At 41.9% G+C, this 24,117-nt stretch overlaps 1 protein-coding gene across 4 annotated transcripts in view; it reads right to left on the bottom strand.

The window, feature by feature from the left end:
• The window catches only part of DYM (dymeclin), a 340,736-nt gene that overhangs the window by 33,301 nt on the left and 283,318 nt on the right, over positions 1-24,117 (bottom strand). For all 4 annotated transcript variants that reach the window (XM_025429635.3, XM_025429632.3, XM_049112965.1 and 1 more), the window contains one exon: positions 12,787-12,900. In XM_025429635.3, the coding sequence (XP_025285420.1) occupies positions 12,787-12,900 (114 nt within the window). The remainder of the gene's footprint in view (positions 1-12,786; positions 12,901-24,117) is intronic.

Below are 24,117 nucleotides of genomic sequence, written 5' to 3'. Positions count from 1 at the left end.
GAAAGAACAGCTAAAATTTATGGCTCGAAAATAGGATGGACTGAAATAATCTTAGACAAGCCATTATATTCTCCTTAGCCTGTTTCCTCACTTGCAAAATGTAAATTACCTTTATATTTCTTACAGTTTTTGAGAAGACTAAATAAGAACACCTATACAGAGGGGTGCCTGGGTGGCTCCGTCGGTTAGGTGGCTGACTCTTGGTTTCGGCTCAGGTCATGATCTCAGGGTCATGAGATCGAGCCCCACATCAGGCTCTGCACTCAGTGTGGAATCTGCTTGAGATTCTCTCTCCCTCTCCCCTTACCTTGTGCATACTCTCTCTAATAAATAAATAAAATCTTTAAACAAAACAAAACCTAGCAGAGGACCTGGCACAGAGCAAGTGTTCAGTAAATGTAATTAGATGGTAAACAACGAAGGAAGAAGAGCCAAAAGAGGGATATTTATGTCAGACTGAAGAGCAGATGTAATGTTTTAAGAGACATAGACTTTAAGTTTTTGCTATTTGTCGAATTTATGATGTAACTGTGGTATCTTATATTTGGGTTACATGTAAAAGAAATCTACTTTAAGGTTCATCAGGTAAAAGTTCTCAGTGTTACTTAGTAAAGGATGATAAAACTGCTCTGATTCTATCACGGCTAACTAGTAACCCCAGCCATCATCTCTTTAGCTTTATTTTTTTTATTTTTTTATTTTTGTTTTTTATTTTTATTTTTTTAAAGATTTTATTTATTTATTCATAGAGACAGAGAGAGAGAGAGAGAGAGGCAGAGACACAGGCAGAGGGAGAAGCAGGCTCCATGCAGGGAACCTGATATGGGACTCGATCCCGGGTCTCCAGGATCACACCCTGGGCTACAGGCGGTGCTAAACCGCTGCACCACCGGGCCTGCCCATCTCTTTAGCTTTTATGAGGGTAGGGATTTGGAGAAAACCAGGCCATACAACAGTGATTCCCCAATCTGGTATATCATCTGGATCATTCAGAAAACTACTTAAAAAAGACAGATTCCCAGAAAAAAAAAATCGGGTGCTTGAGTGACTCAGTTGGTTAAGTGTCCTACTCTTGATCTCAACTCTGGTCATGATCTCAGGATTGTGAGTTCAAGTCCCATGTTGGGCTCCACATTCAGCATGGAGCCTACTTAGAAAAATAAAAATAAAAATAAATAAAAAGAATGATTACCAAGTTCATCACCAAAACGGTGAGTCAAAATCTGAGGCGAGACTCAGAAATATGCATTTGAAAACAGTGCTCTAGATGACTGTTCATTCTCTGGGAACTCTTGCCTTGGATAGAAAGAAAAAAGTGTGAGCAGATTTGTTCTTACGTAAGACCCACACAGAAAGGATTCCAACATCCACATTATCAACGTTCTATCACGCTTCTTCCCGTCCTTGTCCTGAAAAATTGCTCTGAGAGATTTGATCGAGGGACTGACTCTCCCAGAAGATTCCCCATTTGCTTCCTCCCTGACGTGCAGACTGGCAACATGGAAAGCAAGAACGACATCCTGCACGTGTGTGTGTGTTGGGGGTGTGTGCACACGTGTGTGCAGGCATTTGAGATCATGTATTCCACAAGATGGTCCTAATGGGGGATCAAATGGTCCTGAAGATCAGCTGCCAGTATCACTCCAGCGGTCTCCTGAACCACTAATGGGCTGGTGTTTACTGTTCCGTAAGAGACACAAGTACCTTATGAGGAAGACTTGATTTTTGTCTTTCCTGGACAAGAAACTCCAGGAGCTTAGCACAGGACGGGGAGCCACTTTGACCGTCAGACTTCTGCAGAGATCATTTTGGGTTTGGGGAAACTTTGACAGGAATGTAACCAGTACTTCTTTCCTCAGGATGGAGGCCCAGCACAGACCTGTATCTTTTAGACTTCGGGCTTCCTAGAATCCAGCCAAAAGTAAAAAGGAATTGAGAATATTCCAAAAAGAAGAGAGAAAACTGTAAGAAAAAAATTAAAGTCTAAAGTCATAAAAAATTACAGGAGACAAAGTCAAACAAGGCCATTGTGACAATTCAAGTAGTTAGAAGCCAACAGCTGACTGAATCTGAGGAGGAGGCTGGTGGGGCGGCGCCGGGCACCAGGGCTCTGATTTCCCCATCAGAACATGAGTGGCTTCTTCTCAGCGTCTGGACCTGAGAACACACATGCTCTGTGTATCCTGAGGAGAGCAGGGCAAACCGGTCAGGGAGCAGCACGGTGGCTCCGCAGTCTTCCTGACAGCCTGGTAGCTCCATCACGCTCTTCCCTTTCCAAGAAAGATGCAGAAATAGAATGAGGTCACTTATCTGAATAGTTTCCTCTGCTCGAACTATAATGAAATCAGGGCGGACAACAGCCAAGAAGAGATATTATTAAAAATTCAGCAGGGCTAAGCTGCACAGGCAGCCCCTCCTGATGGGGCGCCAGGGAGGAGGGTGGATCGGTGCTGTGCAGCTCTCAGAAGGCACAAGTGTGGAATAATATGACAGGTGGAGAAAGCCGAACTATTCCAACAAAGTGACCGGACTTCAGCTTTGAACTTTGCTCAGCTCTGGCATTTTGGCATGAAAGTTGACCTTGCAAAAAAAGCCTACAGAGAGCCGTTCCCCAAAGAAGGGTGTTTCCTTGGAGCAGCATCTTGGACCACCACTTGGTGATCGGAGGACCCCTTCTCTGCCTGGCTCCCTTCCGCTGGGTAAATATCAAAGTGCCCACGGGTGCCAACATAGCTTCGGATACATCGAGTTAACAAAACCTGAAGGTCTCTGCTCCCCCTGGAGCTTCCATTATCTGGGAGAAGAATAATAGGTACACAGTTTGGTAGGTAATAAATAACATGGAGAAAGAAAAAAATACTGCAGAATTAGGGGGACTAGAAGTGTGAACACTGAAACCAGGCATCAGGGCAGGCCTCAGGGAGACGGGCTTCAGTTGCTCAGTGAATGGGGACGTGAAGGAAGCGAGAGCCATCGAGGCAGGTTAAAGAAACCGGTGGAGAGGAGCGAAGAGTGGACAGTAGCTTGTGTGTGTGTCATTATCTATTGCCTTGCTTTTCAAACTTGAGCGCACATCAGAAATCACCTTTGGGGCTTGTTCAAACACCCATAGCTGGGTCCCAGCCCCAGAACTCCAACTTCAGGAATTCTGAGGTGGGCCTGAGAATGTGCATTTCTAACAAGTTCCTATTGGATGCTAACACTGCTTGTACTAAGGGCTATGCTCTGGAAACCAATAATCTCATGATTATTTAAAAAACTGAGTCACTAAATAATAGTGCACCATTAAATTGATTTAGTAGGTCTGCCAGTCAATTAAAAAAACCCAAAGAAATAGGAAATATCAGAGCTCATCACATTTACTAAGGGCAAATGAAACTTTTATCTTCTATAAAACTTTTGTTTTAGTTCTATAGAAATGTGTATGATGCATTTTTTTTGTTGTTGTTGTGGGTGACGGTCAAAAAGGTTTGAAAGCCATGAGTCTAATGACATTAGTATGTCATTAAGTAACACCAGCCACATTAATCTGCTGGCGGGAGTTACAAGACTACTACTCTTTCAGTGGGACATGAAGCTGAACTTGCCTTGGGTTTTCTCTTTCATTCACCCATAAATTTCCTCTGCCTGGATTTCTCCTTTTTCATCTCAGCCTACAGAGACCTCATCAACCCTTTAAGACAGAGACAATCAAGTCCAGGTTTCTCCTTACAACCTTCCCAGCGATGTCCCCTTTCCCCGCTCTGACCTCTTCTAGAACTTAACTTCCATACCATTCATTTGAGCTGCACACATGCAGCATACATTGCCCTGCTTTGTGAGTGACCTTTGCAAGTGGTTCCTTTTCTTTTCTGAAATGTGACACCTTGTTTAAGGGCAGGGTTGGTGTCTTATACACCTGAAATTCCCCTCAAAATGTCCAGGCAATGTCTTGTGGACTAGGGCAGCCCGGGTAGCTCAGTGGTTTAGTGCCGCCTTCAGCCCAGGGCGTGATCCTGGAGACCTGGGACGAAGTCCCCGCGTTGGGCTCCCTGGATGGAGCCTGACTTCTCCGTCTGCCTGTGTCTCTGCCTCTCTTTCTCTCTGTGTCTCTCACAGACACAGAATAAATAAATAAAATCTTAAAAAATAAATAAAGTGGACTAGCTGAGGATGGAATAAACAGTCAAACCACATTTTAAGGTTATACTGTGCAGCTTGTATGTTATGTGTACTATAAGTTATGATGATGAAAAGTCAGTAAAGGAACAAGGGAATGAATATAGTCTGAGAGGTAAATCTGGGGACAGAGGTACATGGTGTGGAAACAGCAAAATACAGGAGTAACAGTTGGCTGGGGGAGCTTAGTGCTAAGGGTAGGCACAGGCCCCAAGCCTCCCCCTCTCCACCCCACAGCCTGGGCTAAGGGCTCCTTCGTATAGCATCCCATGGAGAAAATACTTCTCATTGGGTAGAGGATCAAGTCTTTTTTTCTTTTTTTTAAGATTTTATTTATTTATTCATGAGAATACAGAGAGAGGAGAGAGAGAGAGGCAGAGACACAGGCAGAGGGAGAAGCAGGCTTCATGCAGGGAGCCTGACGTAGGACTCGATCCAGGGTCTCCAGGATCACACCCTGGGCTGCAGGCGGCGCTAAACCGCTGCGCCACCGGGGCTGCCGGATCAAGTCCTTTTGATGCTTTGCGCTGAAGCTGTGAAATAGATAAGGAGAGCTGAAGGACCACAGGAGAAATCAATATTTTGGGCAAGAAGAAGGAAAGATACAAGGAACCAAGAGGTGGGATGAGAGAGTTACTTTATACAGTGTCTATGCCGCCTGGGCGAATCAGGGGGGGCTGCGCAGGACAGGGAAAGACCGTACTGGAACCCGAAGCATAAGCAGTTCATGTGACAAAAGGCCATGAAGCTGCAGACAGTGAGAGGAGAGGAGGGAGGCGCAGGAGTGGCGTGAGTAAGGCACAGCTGTGTCACCAGACCGCCCATGGGGAGGTGAGCCGGCCAGAGCACAGGAACCCTGGGAGAACAAGAACCAAAGTCAAGAACGAGGCTCAGGAGAGCCGTGTGTGCGTGCTCACAGGAGATGCTTACCTCTAGCAACAGGGCTAAGGGTGCCGTGGGAGGAAGAACAGGGAGGTGGGGACGCCAGTCAGGAGGCAAAGGTAACAGACTGCATGACAGGTGCAGAGGCAAAAGGGGGCAGTGGGAGCGCAGAGGGGGAAAGAGGGATGGATTTGGGAAATCATCGGAATTCACAGAACTTGGGGGCTAGTGGCACTTCTAGAGTTAGAGAGGAGGCTGCACTCCATGGGGAGAAATCCATGGAGACACAGATGGTGCAGCTATGGACCTGCCCTTGGTGGTCTCTGTGGGACCTGGAGTGGGCCACCCAACAGCAGGTGGGCACCCCAGGTGGCACTTAGAAATCAGCTCTGGAGAGAGGGAAATGCCAGACACTTGGGATGGGGATGCAGATGGGGAGAGACTCCCAGAAAAAGGGGGGGCCAGTTTTTAGGCAAGTCAGTATTAAGAAGTTATAAAAAAATTCTTGAAATTCCAGTTAACTGTATTTCTCCTTATGTAACTAACAACAGTGAAAGTACTCTAAAAGATGCATATAAAATAAAGGATTTCAAAATAATTTAGTGACACTGCCTCTCCACTTTTAATTCCTATGGTTTACCAGGTGAATGAAATGAGTTCAGTTTATGTCAGTAACCTTGATTATCCCATAGCTTCCTACCTACACCAACTAGAAGCTATCTTCTAGTTAATCCCCTCCATGATCTAATTTTCAAACTCTAGATATATAGTAAAACCCTTAATTCTCAAATGATAGATAATTCATTAAACCCAAAAGAGGGAACCTGGAGACTTTACGTAAGTGAATACGAGGAGTGTAGTGGCCTGAGAACCTGCAGAGACCTGGACTCATCATCATGACATGCACACTGCTCGTGAGCAGAGCAAAATGGGAGCCATGAACATGCCCTGCTGTGGACGCAGACAGTGAGAACGTTGAGCTGTGGCTTCTAACTGAACTCCCGGGGGACACACTAACTGTATTTATTTCCTTCCAAACCCTAAAGGAGAAATAAGCAACTTAGGATTTCAGAGCCTGTTCTTTATGTCTCTGTTTATGCAGGAGAGTCTGAAAAAACTAATTACCTGGTATCGCCTTTCCCAGATTTCACGGAATACCAGTAAGAAGAGGATGTTTAGAATGACATTAATACTATTTACTCTGAACAGCCAAGTTGTTTAACTATATAGACAGATTTATCCAAAGAGTATATGTTCCCACACAGGATATTACACAAATATTTTAGAAGGCTATGTCAAATAACATTTGATTGAAAAATATTTTATTTGGTTGAAAGTCAATTACTATGCCATGGGCTTCCAGATCTTCATGTTTACTTGCCCAAAATTGGAAGAATAATTCTTCTACAAATTTGGCTTCAGTTCTATAATGCAAGGGAACCTTCAAAAACTTTTGGCTCATCTTCAGTTGACATTAGCTGACTATTTCTCATGAGTGAGGAGCATTGTGCTCCTTTGAACAACCCAAAGGGTAGTTGGAAAGAACTCTGAATTTTCTTAATGTTTAATTTATATTTTAAGAAAGAACAAATCAGTAACTTCACACTATTCTACACTTTCATAAAGTCCTTATTAAAACAGCACTTCCAATTTCAAACAACCTCTTTTACATCAATCTTGCACACAAAGCTATTATTACATACCCGACAATTATTTTATCAGTATACATTAGTAAACTACCGAAAGGCAGTAATGTGTTGTCATGTTGTATAATACAAATATTATTCAACACACAGCTTGAATTTTCAATCAACTCTAGATACAGCAGTATTCTATGAATTAAACTCTAGAGGTTTTAAGTGATTCGTTTTATCATAAATACTCAAGCCAAAAAGATGATTAAAATAATTGAGATAAGACTTGATTATAAAGATAAACAGCCTTTTTTCCTGGTAACATCTGTGGTAATAATGTGCTATCATTTAAACCAACTGAGGATGACTCACCATCTGTGAATAAATATAACTTTAGTTTCTTTTCTAGTACAGGGGATGGTTTTCTTTCTTTTTTTTTTTTTTAAAGATTTTATTTATTTATTCATGAGAGACAGAGAGAGAGAGAGAGAGAGAGAGAGAGAGAGGCACAGACACAGGCAGAGGGAGAAAAGCAGGCTCCATGCAGGGAGCCTGACATGGGACTCAATCCCGGGTCTCCAGGATCACACCCTAGGCCAAAGGCGGCGCTAAACCGCTGAGCCACCTGGGCTGCCCCCCTCCCCCCCTTTTTTAGACTAAATCACCCTCTTCCATCATCTGTCCCTCTTGCAACCAGAGTGAGATGGTAAGTTGGAGTCAAGAGTATGCTTTCTTGCTATATTTCAGAACAAAATGAACTGGCCGACCTAAGGGATTTATCTATGACCTTGGTCTCCATAGGATCTTGCTCTAAGTAAGAGTTAACTCGCCTGGGACTTCCCACAGATCAATAAATCTCTCTCTTTAGCCATAATCCCGAAAAACAGAGTTATATTTTCATTTCTCTGTTACTGTCTCAAAATATAGAGAACACTTCTGAATATAGTATAACAAATGAACAGCAGATTAACGTTCAAACACATAGTCTGTATACTGTAATTCGTTTCAGTTTAAGATAAGTATTATAAGGACCTAATTAACTTTCACTATCTGTTATGGTCCATGGAGGGGCCTTTGGGTGAGGAGCATTCACGAAAGGAATCAGAAAAGAAAATCCAGGATTGCAAAGAGGAAGAAAAAAAAATGGACTAAAGGCACAAGTAGTGAGCAATAAGCCAAAAGAAAGGAGTTAAGGTTTATCAAGGGGACAAATAAATATAAAAGAAAGAAAGGACCTGGTATGAGAACACAAGTGAGGAAGCACTGGCTGAGCAAGTGAAAGGGTATGTGAGTTCTAAGAAGAAGGTGGCCTAGTGCCCAGGTCTTGTTTCCTAAATACCATTTATAAGAAAGAAAGAAGAGACAGGGGAGATAGAAAGACAAAGACAGAAAGAGAAGACGAAAAGAAAAGAAAAGAAAAGAAAAGAAAAGAAAAGAAAAGAAAAGAAAAGAAAAGAAAAGAAAAGAGAAAGAAAAGAAAACAAACAAACAAACAAATAAATAAATAAATAAATAAGGGTAGGCAGGAAAAATACAAGATGAGTCTGGAGCATCTTGTGTCCCAGAAAAGTAAAGGTGAGCTCCAAACAAGATGGGGGATGTTGAGGGATGCCGGAACCAACCTGGAGGAGCTCCTGCTGGCCAAAGCTAGAACAATTTGAGCAATAAAATAAGTGGTAGTACTGAATCATCATCTATAACAAAATACAAAATTATCATTAGGCAAACACCACAGCAATAATTGTGCAGCTAAGATCCACTGGTGGATGATAAAATCAGTGGGCAAGTTAGCCAAGTCTCTGCTCCCAAGACTGTAATCAATTACGAAGGGAAACGCCGTGAGTGTTCACAGGAGGGAGCTGGTGGGCACCACGTTGACCAAACGATTGAGGATAACCATCACCAGCAGGAGACACGCTGACACCATGTACCTCCTGCTTCTATGAACTGAGGACACAGTTGATGCCCACGTCTGTGGGTACTTTTGTCAGATACGCGTGACTTCAATGTAACCACGAGGAAACATCAGAAAAAAGACAAACTGAGGGACATTCTGCAAAACAGCTGGGCAGCCCTGTCCACACCGTCACAGTCATGAAAGGCAGGGGCAGCCTGAGGAACAGGCCAAAGGCTGCAGAATAAGGAGACAGAGCAGCTAAGTGCAAAGTGGGATCCTGGGTGGGACCGGGGCAGAATGAAGAGTACTTGGAGGAAAACCCTGCAACAAGATAAGTTCTGTAATCCAGGGGATAGTATTGCACCCATGTTAACTCCCTGGTTTTGCTGTTTGTCCTATGGTTGTATGTGTTGTTGACACTAGGAAACCTGGGTGGAGGGTTTAGTGACCTCTATCTGCTGTTTCTGCAACTTTTCTGGTAAGTCTAAAATTATTTCAAGAGAAAATGTAGAACAAAAAATACAAAGGTGGTACAGGTTCAACTATCTTCTGCCCACCCCATCCAAACTGTTTTCTTCCTCACACTCACTGTCCTCCTCTTCCTCTCTATTTTTCCTCCCATTTACTGCTACCTAAAACAGCAAACATTTTACTTATTAATCTGATTGTCTATCTCCCCCCAGAAAATAAGCTATATGAAGACAGGCATTTTTTATCTGTTTTGTCCATTGCTACATGTAGCTACCATCTACTGTGGCCCTTCTAACAAGTCCCCATTTCCTCTTCAGAGCAGATAAAGTGAGCATTTCATGGATCTTCTCATCACATTTACTGAGTACTGAGCACGAGGCACTGAACTAGGCATCAAGGGGATGCAGATAAGCAAGATGTGACCCCTCTTCTTAAGAAGTTACAGTTGAGTGAGAGAGAAAACATTTGAGCGACTACATACAGGATGAAAAAGGACAGAAGACCCACCAAATGTGTCTGTCAAACCCTGTGGGTATTTAGAAGAAGGAGGCATAAGTAGGGTGAGAAGTAAAAGGAAAGGTTTCAATAGTGGTTCTCAAACTCAGCCAGGCCTCTGGGTGCTTAGAGTTTGGACAAGCGAAAAGCAAAGGGGAGAGGGACTGATATACTGCAAAGAGAGGGCCGCACAAGCAAATCCAAACTCCAAACGTGCAGGAGGAAGGAAAAGGCATGGACATCATGCCGACTGGCTGGGGCACGGGATGGAGAGAGGGGAGCACAGAGAGCCAAGGTGGGAACGGCAGCGGGGGCTAGACATGCAGGTCTGGTGCTCCAGTCCAAGGACTGCAGACTGTACGTGGTAGCAACAGGGGCCTGATCTCGAGGGAAGGGGGATGTTACCAGAGCTCTGCTCTATGAAAATTCTTCACGGAATTTTAGGAGATGGAAGCCTAGACTCTAAGGAATTGTAAGAAGTCTTTGGGATCAACCTCTATACTTTTTAAAATGGGAATCCTTTCAACCTGTTTCCCTCTGTTATAGATTTGAGTCCCCCTGCCATCGGGTACTCCTCTTACACTTACCATCCAGACTTTGGGGTGAATATTTTGTGGTCTCACGAAGCCTTGTATGGACTGCTGAGAGACTTAGGTCCTCAGAAAACATTCCCTTAGGTTGCACTAATACTTGTCCTGGTTCAACTTCTCCCCCTGTCCTCTGGCTTAGAGCTTAGTAACTGCTTAGTTCTTCTTTTACAGAATAGTCCTTAAAGTAGTTGAACACAGTTTTTCTATTTTCCCAAAGTCCTCTCTTCTCTAGGTAATATACCCTCTATTCCTCAGCATCCGTGATTTCTAGGTTCTTTAGAGTAACTTCAGCTGCTTCTACACACAGCCTGCTTTACTAATGTGATGCTCAGTCACACAGCTCCTAGCTCACAGTGCCCTTCTGAACACCTATTTCAGGGCTGTTAAGTATCTCTACTTTGTCAGTCCCTGCATGGAATCTTCCCTCCTTCCTTCTTCAAGTGAAACCCAGCTCTCTTGGGACTCTGAGTCCCTCGGAGCCTTTGGAAGTTAGACACTGCTCATTCTTTCACATTCCAGACTTCAGGGTCTGGAGGTGGGGTTGGTACTTTGCTTTCATTACTGTTTTTTGGCTATTACTCCTCTATCCTTTTTTTTTTTTTTTTAAATATTTTATTTATTTATTCGTAAGAGACACAGGGAGAGGCAGGCACTCTGAAAATAACACTGTCTTTTCCTGTCTGTCTGCCTGCCTGCAGAGGAAGAAGCAGGTTCCTTGCAGGGAGCCCAATGCGGGATTTGATCCCAGGACCCTGGGGTCACGCCCTGAGCCAAAGACAGATGCCTAACCGCTGAGCCACCCAGGTGCCCCCTAATCCTCTACCCTAAAACAGAAAGCTCAGCTCACATGAGGCTGGTACCAGCTTCCTCTGGTCTATATAGCTTATGCCTACTGCCATCTAGACTACAGTCCTGCAGATGCCAGCACCTGGCTCACAGTTTTTCTCTCCACCTTGTGGCTTACTGTCCTAAGGGACTATACGAGAAGCCTATGTGAATGATCCGTCCTTGGTTACCCGTTCAGTAGCTGGCTCAACCACACTGACTTCCATCCACAGGCACAGCACTTTTGTCCCTCACTCATGGCCAAAGTCAGACCAGGTCATCACCGAGATGTACTGTTATTTGGCTCCATCTCTGTTACTTCCACTTCACCCAGTCTCTGATTATATTCAAATCTCCTTCCTGATGCCCCTGTGACCTTTCCTTCCAGCCTCCTGATAGCTCCACTTGTTTCTTGACTTAGCTCAGACACCAAGACCAAGACCCATCACGTTCCATGAGCAGCCAGTCCAATCTTCACGGATTTCTGTACTGGTTCCCATGGTGTAGTTCAAGTAAACTGGAAAAAGTGTGCATGCATGTGCATACATGCCCTTGAACCAAAAACACCCATTGAAGTCTTTATGTAGGAGGGGAAACGATATGAATTCCTTACATTTAGACTCTTGTCAGGAAGCGAGTCCGGCCCGAGCTGGAGGGTCTGGTGAGCGGCAGTCAGCGTTCACGTTACCGCCACACGGTGGTGCCATTTCAGCTGCTAAATACCAACCCCACTGCTGTTTGCTTTCGGTGGAGTTCTCTAAGTGGTCACCATGACTCACGTGCTATTATTTTACAAATTCTGTTTTTATAACTGAAAATATTTTCATGTCCTACCACAATCTCTCTCGAGCATTCATAAGCAGCAGTGTTCTCTGATAGTGCTGAAAACATGGCCCTTAAAACAGTAACTCTGGGACACAAGTTCGTTGTGATCAAAGGTGATGATGCAGAAGGCCACGCGTCCACTAGGATGCCCTGTGTTTTTCATTTAGGAATGAGCACTCTCAAAATATTAGAGGTGGTGAAGGCAAACATTAATAAGAAGCATTAAAGTGCAAATATGCTACAGTGCTGTACATTCTTGTGTCCCCACGAAACATTCCCTTTGCACTCTTTCTTATGAGGAAATTAGTCTCGGAGTAGGAGTTTTACATCATGAGATCACTTTGGAAACACACCGACTTGCAAATGGCAGTGCCTACTGTAGATACAATAGCTCCCCCACCTATGCAAGAAATGCTTCCCTCTCCAGAGCCACCTGTAGGCCGGTGGAGAAGGGTGAGGGTGTTCAGAGCCTGGGCTCTGGAGCCACACTGCCCGAGAATGAATCGCCCAGTGCCACAGTCTTCTAGCTGTGTGGTTTTGGGTTAGTCATTAACCTTTCTCTGCCTCAGTTCCTTCATCTGAAAAGTTAGAGCAAAACGCTACCTGCCTCAAAGGGTTGTGAGGACAGAATGAGTGAACGGAAGAGCTCCACAGAGTGCCAAGTAATCACTACGTGTGGGCCAGTGTTGTAGTCAGCACCACCACCAGTGCCTTCCCATCAACCCTTGGTCTTCGAAGACAGAATTATTTCATTGGATCAAACAAATAAGGTGCTTCTTTATTCACTGTGTAGGAGTTACTCATAGCATATGCTATGCTCTGAAGGTGTTTGGTTCTCCTCTGAGACACCCTCTGCATCGCTGAGTACCCATATGGAGGGAGAGGCAGTATTTACAGGGCCTTTTCTAGCACGAGTACTGGTAGGTACAGTGACTCTGAGCAGGGCCTGTTCAGACACGAACATGGAGCCCACGTGATGCACAAGGGCAGCTTCCTTCACAGGTCTTACCTTTAGCCGGTCTTTGGGCAGTGCCACAGCCCCCTGCTTAATGATTTCCAGGACCCGTTCCACTGACAGCTCAGCTCCAGCCTGCAGCAATCGGGAACTGAAGAAGGTGATCACCTGCAATGCAAAGTGTTCTTCTGTAAACAAGTGTGTTTTCAGGAGGTGCCTTGCTCACATAGTGGTCCCCATCTCAGGGTGACCCCCGCCCCCCCTGTTCCTGGGTGACCCCTGTCCCAGGGTGACCTGGCTCTACTCTGTGACCTCTCCTCCACGGGGTCCTCTCTGAAGGGGTCTGATGACTGCGTTGCAGCCAGCCTCTGGACTGCTCCGGGCTGACGACTCACACCACACCCACACCCACACCATGGCTCTGGCGAGCCCTCTGACTTCTGCTCTTCCAGTGTGTGGCTGCACCTCGAATTTATTTAGATTCTGGTTAGATGGCAGCACCCATCGGAAGGTGGGGAAGAGAAAGCTAAAGCTTAAACCTGTCAATTGTGAGGCTTACTAGTAATTCTCAAAAAAAAAAAAAAAAAAAAGGCTTAATGTTGTAGTCAGCATTCTACAGGAATCTAAAACTAATGGCTAAAATGATGTTTGGGGGATCGTTTATTAATTTAATTTATTCACCACACTCTCATCCCTCAGCAACAGGGATAATGAGCAGCAAGCTAGAACTTCTTTTGTTTCGTGTCCCAGCACAGCCTGAACTATGTAGCAAGCTAATAATAACACAGGAGCATTCTGAAAATAACACTGTCCTTTCCTATTTGTCACTCAAAACTAAAAGAATGTCATTATTTTTTGACAAAATCATTTTAAGATCATGATGTTAATAAATCAAGAAGACTATACGTCTTTTTTTAATTCAAGAGAGTAACACTTGAGTATTTACAGTCAGACATTCAGAAATATAAAAATGTTTTGTTAAAAAATTAAGTATTTAGATTTATAGGTTTTCTATTTTATATGTAAAAGAGAAACTAGTTTAAAAAGATTACCTGTCAACACAAAACAGTTTTTTATACTCATTAAAGTATGATCATTAAAATTAATCTGGATGGTTGGCTATATGTCTTGTTGATCCCCCAGGCGTCACATTATCCACAGCAAACACAGTACTGGTCACAGTAAGAACGCCGTTTACCATAGTAAATCCAGATCCATAATGCAAACATGCTGATCAGTTTTGTGCATCCAGCTCTGGTGAGAGGAGCCTGGTTCATCACTGCTTCCACCCTGTAATGTAGCACCTGTTCTAGGATGAGGGGGGCATCGGCTCTGCCATTTCCTTTCTGTCATGTGTACTTGTATTGGTGTATTGCCTTTGATCCATGTTCTTTTGCTGGAACCATACCACTCCTCCATTTTAGAGGGTTTACTTAGTTATATCCAGATATTACAACCATGACTAATATACACTGCAAGGACCAATAAGTGAATGAAAGGTGAGAGTGCCAGCCAAGCCTCCCAAGTTGAAAACTCCCCTGTCCTCCTCGGGATAACTGGAGTACCGCAGCTGACACAGCTAAAGCCTGGCAGGTTGTTCCTGCCAATACTAAGAATTAGGAAAACTCAATCTGCTTCTTTTTAGATGAAGAAAGAAAAGCTCTGCTACTATCTTCTCATGCTTCCACAGACTGTGGGTGCAACCTCTAGGGTACATGTATCCATCCACTTTGGAGACTGCTGATGGAGATAACAAAATGCCTATAATCAAAGCTAAGTAGCCTGTATGGTGTTCAAATACGGATACTGCAAACCAATGCAAAAGAGTACTAACTGACTTGTCACCTCATTAAAGAAGGAAGTAAGGCAATGGTAATCTACTTTGGGTCACTCTGTAGTTACACAGACTTGCCTCTAGGCCTCAAGGCACTTGCACTCCCACTGGGAGAGCTGTGGAGGAGCCAGGAGACGTGGTTTCTAAGTAAGTTCCTTTTTTCGAACTGGCTCTTATTTTGTAGGTCTTAAGCTGATACTCTGTTCTTGCATTCGAACGCAGACTACTGTAAAAAATGATAAAACTACCACTTCCAGAAAAGAAGTATAATTTATGTATCACAAACGAAGGGAATGGATACGTACTGCATGTTTACGATGGATCAAGTGCTCTATTATTAATTAATTCTCATCACAATCCAATGAGCTGATAAAAGCTCTGTCCTACAGATGATTCTACAGGATCACGGAGAGAGAAATCTGAGCCAAGTCAGCCAGGCAACTGTCCAGAGTAGGATTGGTACTTGGATGCTACTTGCTACTTCACCATGTTGTCTCCACTAGTTCCTGGGTAACAAAAGGCTTAGTTTTAAAGTATCTGAGGCAAAAGGTCTAAGTTGTGTAGCCTCAAACTTCATTTGGAGTCAGGCTGCAACACTAGCAAAGAATGTGAAACCATTTATTCAGATACTACTTGTATTTCCCACCACCTGGTTAGAATTTTGCAGACAGCAGTATATTTCGTGATGATGATTTTAACAGTTAGGTGGCTTTTATCCACTTTCATAGCAACCATTAAAATGGTTAAGACTAATGAACTTTTCCCCTCTGAAAGTGTTTACAGAAGACACAGTCAATAATAGAAAAAAAAATCAGAGTGAAACCTTAAGCGAAATGGGAATGAATGATATGTTAGTGCAATTCGAAGGCAACCTTTCAGAGGAAGGTTCTTCTCCGTGGGTGTTGCATAGCTTCCCTCCACCCACCATATTTGGCCACAATTCCTAAAATCTAAATACAGCACATTACCTTCAATTATGCTATTAGTTGTGAACAGTAATTATCCAAGGTCATGTTCTGATTAATCAGCTGCACCCTTTGAGTAATGTCAAAATCACATTTAACCACTTATTATGAAACCAGTGAGTGATCACTAGAACAGAGATTTTTAGAAACGAGAAGCTTAAAAAAAAAAAAAAGAAAAAGAAATGAGAAGCCTTTGTGGGGTAGATGAGGGTAGGTATTAGGCATTCTTGCTTGCTAAATGGTCACTCTTCCAAGAAGTTAGAGAGCTAAGTCTTTTCTTTTTAAAAAGGCAATAAACATGTTTTGAAAAGTAAAATACACATGTATTTTCTCACTGATCCTTGATTTTTCCTCAAGTTTTTGTGTCTTAATCAATATATATGTTAACAACCTGTTCAGTGGGAGAGATCTCCAGAAGACTTAAAAAGAAGACAGATATTTTCAAGACAGATACAATGTAATTGGAGGACAAGAAGCAGATGAAACATGCACAATTAAACAGATTAGACATCATGGTAGTAAAGACTGTGAGGTGCTCAAAGTCAGAAGGTGTAGTCTGGGTCCTCCCTCTGATACTTACTAGCTACCTGACTTGAAGGACTCAGGCTCTTCCACATGCAGCATCATGTGGTGGCTTAGAGCACCTACCAGGTGTCAGATGCTTGGGTTTAATTGCCAGCTCTGCTTAAAAATGTAGACAGGTTATTTAACTTCTCTATGCCTATTTCCTGATCTATAAATGAGGAAAGATAGAGTGCCTGCCTCATGGGGGTGCTGTTAGAATTAAAGAAGTCAACACCTTCACAGTGCAAAGAGGAATGCCTGCCTCATGGTAAGTGCTCATGAAATGTTAGCTTCTGGCACTACTATTAGGTATATCTCTGTATTTTCATTTATAAAATGAAAAAGTTGCCCTACCTACCACATAGGAAACAGTGATAATATGTGTGAATCTTAAGGATAAATCAAACCAGAGAGGAGTTTCAAGCACGATCTACGGAAAATAAATTCCAGGAAAGCCTGTTGGTTAAAACCAACATGATCATTACCGGTTTAATACATTACTGAGGGTCAATTTAAAACTCTTCTATTGGGATCCCTGGGTGGATCAGCAGTGGAGCAGCTGCCTTCGGCCCAGGGCGTGATCCCAGAGTCCCGGGATCAAGTCCTGTATCGGGCTCCCTGCATGGAGCCTGCTTCTCCCTCTGCCCTGCATGGAGCCTGCTTCTCCCTCTGCCTGTGTCTCTGTCTCTCTCTCTCTGTAGCTCATGAATAAAATATTTAAAAAAAACCCTCTTCTATTTTTTTAATTTGATGAATGTATATATAACCTTCCTCTTCCAAAAAATTTTGTATTTTATTATTCCCAGAAAATTTAAACAGTACAATATTGAAGTTTTCATAGTTTGCAAAGTTTTTATCATCTATCTATCTATCTATCTATCTATCTATCTATCCATCCATCCATCCATCCATCCATCCATCCATCTATGGTAGACCTAGAGAGAAAGAGACAGAGACACAGGCAGAGGGAGAAGCAGGCTCCATGCTGGGAGCCCAACGTGGGACTCGATCCCAGGACTCCAGGATCGCGCCCTGGGCCAAAGGCAGGCGCTAAACCGCTGAGCTACCCAGGGATCCCCCGCAAAGTTTCCTTTTATTATGAAAGAATTGTGAATTTGACAAATGTTTTCTTTCTTTTTTTTTTTGACAAATGTTTTTTCTGTGTGTATTGAGATGATTGTATGGTTTTTATTCTTCAGTCTTTTAATGCTGTGAATTACAATAGCCTTGAATTACTGGGATACATGATAACTGAGCATGCTGCATTATTCTTTTGGTACTTTGCTAGATTTGATTTGCTAATATTTTGTTGAAGAGGGCCTGGGTGGCTCAGTGGTTTAGCGCCGCCTTCAGCCCAGGGTGCGATCCTGGAGACCTAGGATGAGTCCCACGTTGGGCTCCCGGCATGGAGCCTGCTTCTCCCTCTGCCTGTGTCTCTGCCTCTCTCTCTCCCTGTTGTCTCTCATGAATAAATAAATAAAATCTTAAATTTTTTTGTTGTTGTTGTTGAAGATTTTTTGTGACTCTATGAGTGATAGTGACTTGTAATTTCTTTTCTTGTAAGGTCTTTGTCTAGTAGTGGCATTAGGGTAATAATGTTCTCATAAAATGAGTTGGGAAGTATGCTCTCTTCTTATATTATCTGGAGGAATTTATATTGAAACACTAATATTTCTTTCTTAAAAATTTGGTAGAATTTGAGGGTGAAGATATTCAGGCCTGAAGTTTTCCTTGTTGGAAAATCTTTAAGTACTAATTCAGTAACTCTTAAAGATACAGAACTATTCAGATTATGTATTTCTTCATGAGTAAACTCTAAAAGTTTGTGCCTTTCAAGGAATCTGCCCATTTCATCGAAGTCATTAAATTATTGCCAGAAACTTAATTCATAAGATTAATTATTATGCTTTCAATGTTCCTGTTATCATTCCTGATACTCGTAATCTGTGTTTTCTTTCTTCTTCTTGGATTCGTTTGGCTATGGATTTATCAGTTTTATAGTATTGAGTTTTATTGCCTACCCCCTACCCCCTCCCCCCCAATGACCAGCTTTTGGTACCACTGATTTTCTTTTCTTTCTTTTTTCAATCTCATTGATTTTTTGTTCTTATTTTTATTATTTCCTATCTTTTTCTTGCTTTGGGTTTAACTTACTCTTTCTAGGTTCTTCTTTTTTTTTTTTTTTTTTTTTTAAAGATTTTATTTATTTATTCACAAGGGACACACAGAGAGAGGCAGAGACATAGGCAGAGAGAGAAGCAGGCTCCATGCAGGGAGCCTGATGTGGGACTCAATCCCGGGTCTCCAGGATCACACCCTGGGCCAAAGGCAGGCGCTAAACCGCTGAGCCACCCAGGGATCTCTTTCTAGGTTCTTAATGTACAATCTTATTTAAGACCTTTCTCTTTTTTTCTAGTAGAAGCATTTAACACTATAAATTTCTCTTTAGCTATAGCTCACAAATTTTGATATACCGCACTTTCATTTTTGCTAACTTTAAAATATGTTCTCTTTACCTTTGGCCACCTCTCTCTGATGCATAGGAGTACTGTTTACTATCCAAATATTTGGGGGTATTTTCCAGATAGCCTTCCTATTGATTTCTAGTTTAATTTCATTGTGGTCAAAGGACATACTCTATGATGATTTTAAGATTTTTAAATTTGTTGAGGTTTGTTTTATGGTCCTATATATGGTCTGTCTCATGTGCACTGATGATGATGAGTACAATGTTTTATAAATGTCAATTAAATCAAGTTGGTAGTATTGTTTGGGTCTTCTGTATTGTTACTAATTTTTCTATTTATTGTATCAGTTACTGAAAAAGAAATGTTGACTTCTCCAATTATAATTATGGATTTGCAATTTCTCCTTACAATTCTATCAGTTTTCACTTTCTATATTTTGAAAGCTCTGTTGTTAGGTGCATCCACATCTGAGACTGTTAGGTCTCCTTCTAAATTGACCCCTTTATCATTACATGGTATCCCTCTTCATCTCTGGTAATGCTTCTTTTAATGAAGTCTACTTTGCTGATAATATAGGCATTTCAGCTTTCTTTTAATTAGTGCTTGCGTGATAAAACTTCCTTTAGCCTTTTACTTTTAACCTATCTAGTTCTATTTACAGTGAGTTTCTTACAGATAGTACATAGGTTTTTACCTCTTATCCAACCTGAAAATCTCTTTCAATTGAGGCATTAGTGTGACTGTTGACATGACTGGATTTGAATCTCCCACACTGCTTGTCATTTTCTCTTTGTTCTTCTATTATTTAGTATGCTTTTCCCACCTGCCTCTGGATTAAATATAATTTATAATTCTATTTTTTTAAAGATTTTATTTATTCATGACAGACACACGGGGGCGGGGGGGGGGGGGCGGTTAGAGACACAGGCAGAGGGAGAGCAGGCTCCGTGAAGGGAGCCCGACAGGGGACTTGATCCCGGGTCTCCAGGATCACACCCTGGGCTGAAGGTGGCGCTAAACCGCTGGGCCATCGGGGCTGCCCCATATAATTCTATTTTATCTCCATCTTTGGCTTACCAGTTATCTCTCTACCCTATCTTTCTTTCTTTATTTTGTGGTTGGCCTAGAGTTTATAATAGTCATCTTGCACTTATCAGTCTACCTTCAAATATTATACCATTACACATTGTCAAGAATTGAAGAGTTTAGCCCTACTTGCAAGTTAACTGTTTTGTGAATCCTGGAAGGATATGGAGATTTCTGGGTCAGTGATAAAGGACAGTTGTTAGTCAAGCAACAGCAGCAATCAGAGCATTAGCATTTTTTTTTATGGGTTCCCCCAGTCCCACATTGCACAAAGATGGTGTGATGAGGGCCGGATGACTCCCATACATGTAGTAGGTTATATTATAGGAAGAGAACTCTGAGCTTAGGGAATCTGTATCTTTTATATTGGTCAGTAAGCAGGTTTACCTTTCACTCCTGAGTGAGACACAGACATGCCTCCATCTCAGCCCTTTATTCCTTTGCCTGGAACACTCTGACCCCAGATAGCTGCATGGCTCACTCTTGATCTCCTTCAAGTCTTAGCTCAGAGGCACCCTCTCATACAGGCTTTCTCGGACTGAGCTCTTTGGACTTGCAATTTCCCATCCTATTCCAACCAGAATTCATCATTCCTCCTCTTCTTTTTTTGGCTTTAAGAAATTAAGTAGATATTAATGTTATTTGCTGAGATAAGGAGGGCTGCAGAAGAAAGTTGATTCATTTTGTGTTTGATTTTTTGAAGAAAACAAAGAATTCTCATTTAACCTTCTTCAACATTTGTGGGATTGTCAGGCAGGCAACCGAATGCACTAGTGTGGAGCTCAGTAATGATGGTCGGGTTTGGAAGCACACAAAATCTAACATGAATTTTACACTGTCCAGAGATAAAAGTAGTTGTTGCCTTTAACACACTACACAACCGATATTGTTCATTGCTTCTGTTCTTTACTTATATTTAGCCATGAAATTTCTTTCACATCTTTTCTCATTTGGTGTTGTTAATTCTACTGTCCTGCTACTTGACTCCGCCATATCGTATCACCTATGGGTTAGATGGAGGGCTATGTAGCCGTGGCTACTGGAAACTTGGTCATTTGGAAAACATGTCAAACTCCTTCCGCAGAAGTTAAGAGTACTCCAAGGTTAGTCCCTTCTGTCTCAGATATTCAACACTGCTGAATGTCTTATGAAAAATATCAACTCTGAACTCCCTGTCAGCTAAAAATAACAGTAATTCATAGTCTCCTTTATCCAGTACTTTTCAAGGTTAACTCCATGAAAAAAGATACAGCAAAATCTTGAGCCAAATTTCAGGGGCAGCTAGGGCCAGGAAGGGGAAGGCAAAGTGCTAAAAGAAGCAAAAAGTAGAGACGTTATTTATATCTCTATCATGGCATTCTTTTCAAAATCTGTAAAAGATTTTAAAATGCTTTTTGAATGAACTTCCATTGTGCCCTACACTATTTTGGATGGCAGTATTCGATAAAAAGTTGTTGGAAAACCTGCTTATTTGAAATCTTACTTTAGGTTTATCCAAGTGAATGCTGAAAGCATGGAGTTTCTAATGAGAAGATCTGGGTTCAAAGCCTGGCTGAATTGACTTACTGGCTAAGTGACCTTGGGCCAACCATTTTTCCTCACAAGCCCTGCTTTGCCCCCTCACAGGGATGGTTAAGGGTCAAATGAGACACTGTATATGCAAATTATCCAGAGTCATGACCTATGCCAATATGTGATCATTATTTAAGACGATGATTCTCAGGTGGGGATTTGTGTGAAAATCACCTGAGAAACCATCTATCAACATCTTGGCTTTCTTATTTGTAAAATGGTGTAGTCATACCTAGATTACTGGTTTAAGAAGAATTTGAAAAAAGAAGAAAAGAGGTAATGTTTATGAAAGTACTCAGTCTCATTCCTAGCACTTAGCCGGTGCTCAACAACATTTAGGCACTTATTTATCTTGTTTTAAGACGCATGTAACAGCATATGGCCAAATATTTACCACAGGATGTCCTCTCCCTTGAACACAGGTAATTGTAAGTGGCCCCTTCTTCTGTCAACCACAGGCAAGTAAGCACTGGACGTAAGTCCAATTAACACCTTGCTTCCAGTTCCATGTGGTCACATACTGTGTGATATACAGTGGGGTCCCTTCTGTTTCCTCAATTGTACCCTCTTTACTTCTTTCAAAGGAGAGTAAGTTTTGAATAGGGGCAGTTTAAACCCTTTTCATGGTACTCATGTGTCTTTTCAGAAACTAATGTGGTCTTTCTGAGATATTTTGAAGGATGTCAACTGTCAACCACCTTGTTACTAAGAAGGATCCTCAGTTCTACCACTGGTGGAATGAAGCCTGATTTGGCATCATTAGAAGTGATCCTCAGGGAGAAAGTAAATGGTAAAATCTCCAGGTTTGTGGGAATGGCTAGAAGTTTTCAGGCAGTGAGTGAGAAACCATGGGAACATTTAGTGAAGGGGTCCAGTAGTTAAGCATTATGATTATAAACATGGGCATGGGCTTTATCATCAAACTGCCTGTTCTGAGTCCTGGCTCTATAGGACTTTCTGAATGTGTGACTGTGAGCAAGTAAAAATCTTTCTAAGCTGGTTTCTTTATCTATAAATTGAAAATTAAAATGAAATATACCTCACTCATACCCTTTCCCCAGAAAGCTACTACACAGTACACACTCCTGCCAACATGAAGCAGTAAACCAAGAAAGAGGAAGGAAGACACAGGAGCCAAGGTCAACCAAAGGGCCAGGTGAAGGAAATTCCTAAGATGTTGCAGGAGAACCTGAGCACACCGCTGGAGCAGAAAGCAGGAAACAAGTCTCCAAGAAAAGAATGGAAATGAAAATTTTATTGACTCTGCTTGAGCACTTTGAGAAGAGTTTTAGAGTTATGTCTGGAGGTCTCTAGCTGTGTTAGTGACTGGATGTCTGTAACACATAATCAAGAAATGCCTAGAATCTAGAACATATCAAGTATCTGCACAAAGATAAACAACAGAAAAACTGGCAAAGGACTTGAATAGAAACTCACAAAAGAGGAAATCCAACTGTGTGTGTGTGTGGATTCTCATACTCCATGGTAATCAAGAAATTGCAAATTAAAACCATAATGAGGTGCCATCACAAAACTGACAAAACTAAGTGTTCATGGGAAGTAACAGAACCTCTCACACACCACTGGTCAGAGAGTTAAATGGTAGCACCCCATGGAAAACAGTTTGGCATAATACACATTACCCAGCAATTCCTCTTCTGGGTGTCCATCTCAGAAAAAGGTATATACATATGCTTATTAGGACTGAAATCACAGATTTATATACTTATGTGTGAATTTAATTATTGAATGTCTTCCTGAATGTAAGTAACACAAGGACAGGGATGTTGGCTCTTCAGTTTACTCTTGTGCCTGGTACTGTGAATCAGATTAGTTACTCAAGAAATGATTGTGGAATCATGAAAGCACTAACTTGAAAAGTCATATGCATCTCTATGTTTACTGTAGCATTGTAAATACAATAGCCAAACTATGGATGCGACCTAAGTGTTCACTGATAGACGAATGGATAAAGAAGATGTGGTGGATAAACACAATGGGATATTATTTAGCCATAAACAAGAATGAGATCTTACTGTTTATAACAATATAGATGGATCTAGATGGCATAATGCTAACGAAATAAGTCAGAGAAAGACAAAAACCATATGATTTTCACTCAGACGTGGAATTCAAGAAACAAACAAGCAAAGAAAAAAGAGACAAACCAAAAAACAGACTCTTAACTATAGAGAACAGATGGTTCCTAGAGGAGAGACGAGTGGGGGATGGGTGAACTGGCAAAGGAGATTACGAGGACATTCACCCTGAGGAGTGCCGAGTAATGTCCCGAATTGCTGAATCACTATATATTGTACAGCTCAAACTAATACAAAACTGTATACCAGTTATACTGCAATTAAAATAAAAAAAATAAATGGGGAAAAAAGAGAAATATTCTACTTACAGTTTCCTCAGAACTGTTTTCATACAATATCTTTAGCATTTAATGAGATGATCCTATTATACATGGATGACTTTTTTCCTACTCATTTGCTCTACTACAATGAGTAAGTTACCAGTAGGAAATGTCAGTTGCTTTCCAGGGTTGAATGCTACCTGTTCATGGCATTTGGTTTGCTTGATAAATTGTTGAATATAGGGGGTACCTGGGTGGCTCAGCAGTTGAGCATCTGCCTTCAGCCCTGGTCATGACCCTGGGGTCCTGGGATCGTGTCCCACATCGGGTTCCCTGCATGGAGCCTGTTTCTCCCTCTGCTTGTGTCTCTGCCTCTCTCTCTCTCTGTGTCTCTAGTGAATAAATAAAAATCTTAAAAAAAATTGTTGAATATATTTGTTGCTATTTTCTTCAAGCTTTTCCCTAGTATGTTAATTAAAGAGATTAGTCTGTGAGGAAAAAAGAAGAAATAGTTGTGTAATCAAACTGAATTGGAAA

The sequence above is a fragment of the Canis lupus genome, chromosome 7 (assembly GCF_003254725.2).
Source record: "Canis lupus dingo isolate Sandy chromosome 7, ASM325472v2, whole genome shotgun sequence".
Classification (NCBI taxonomy): domain Eukaryota; kingdom Metazoa; phylum Chordata; class Mammalia; order Carnivora; family Canidae; genus Canis; species Canis lupus.
Note: the sequence above shows the minus strand (reverse complement) of the source record. Positions and strands in the feature narration are given on the sequence as shown.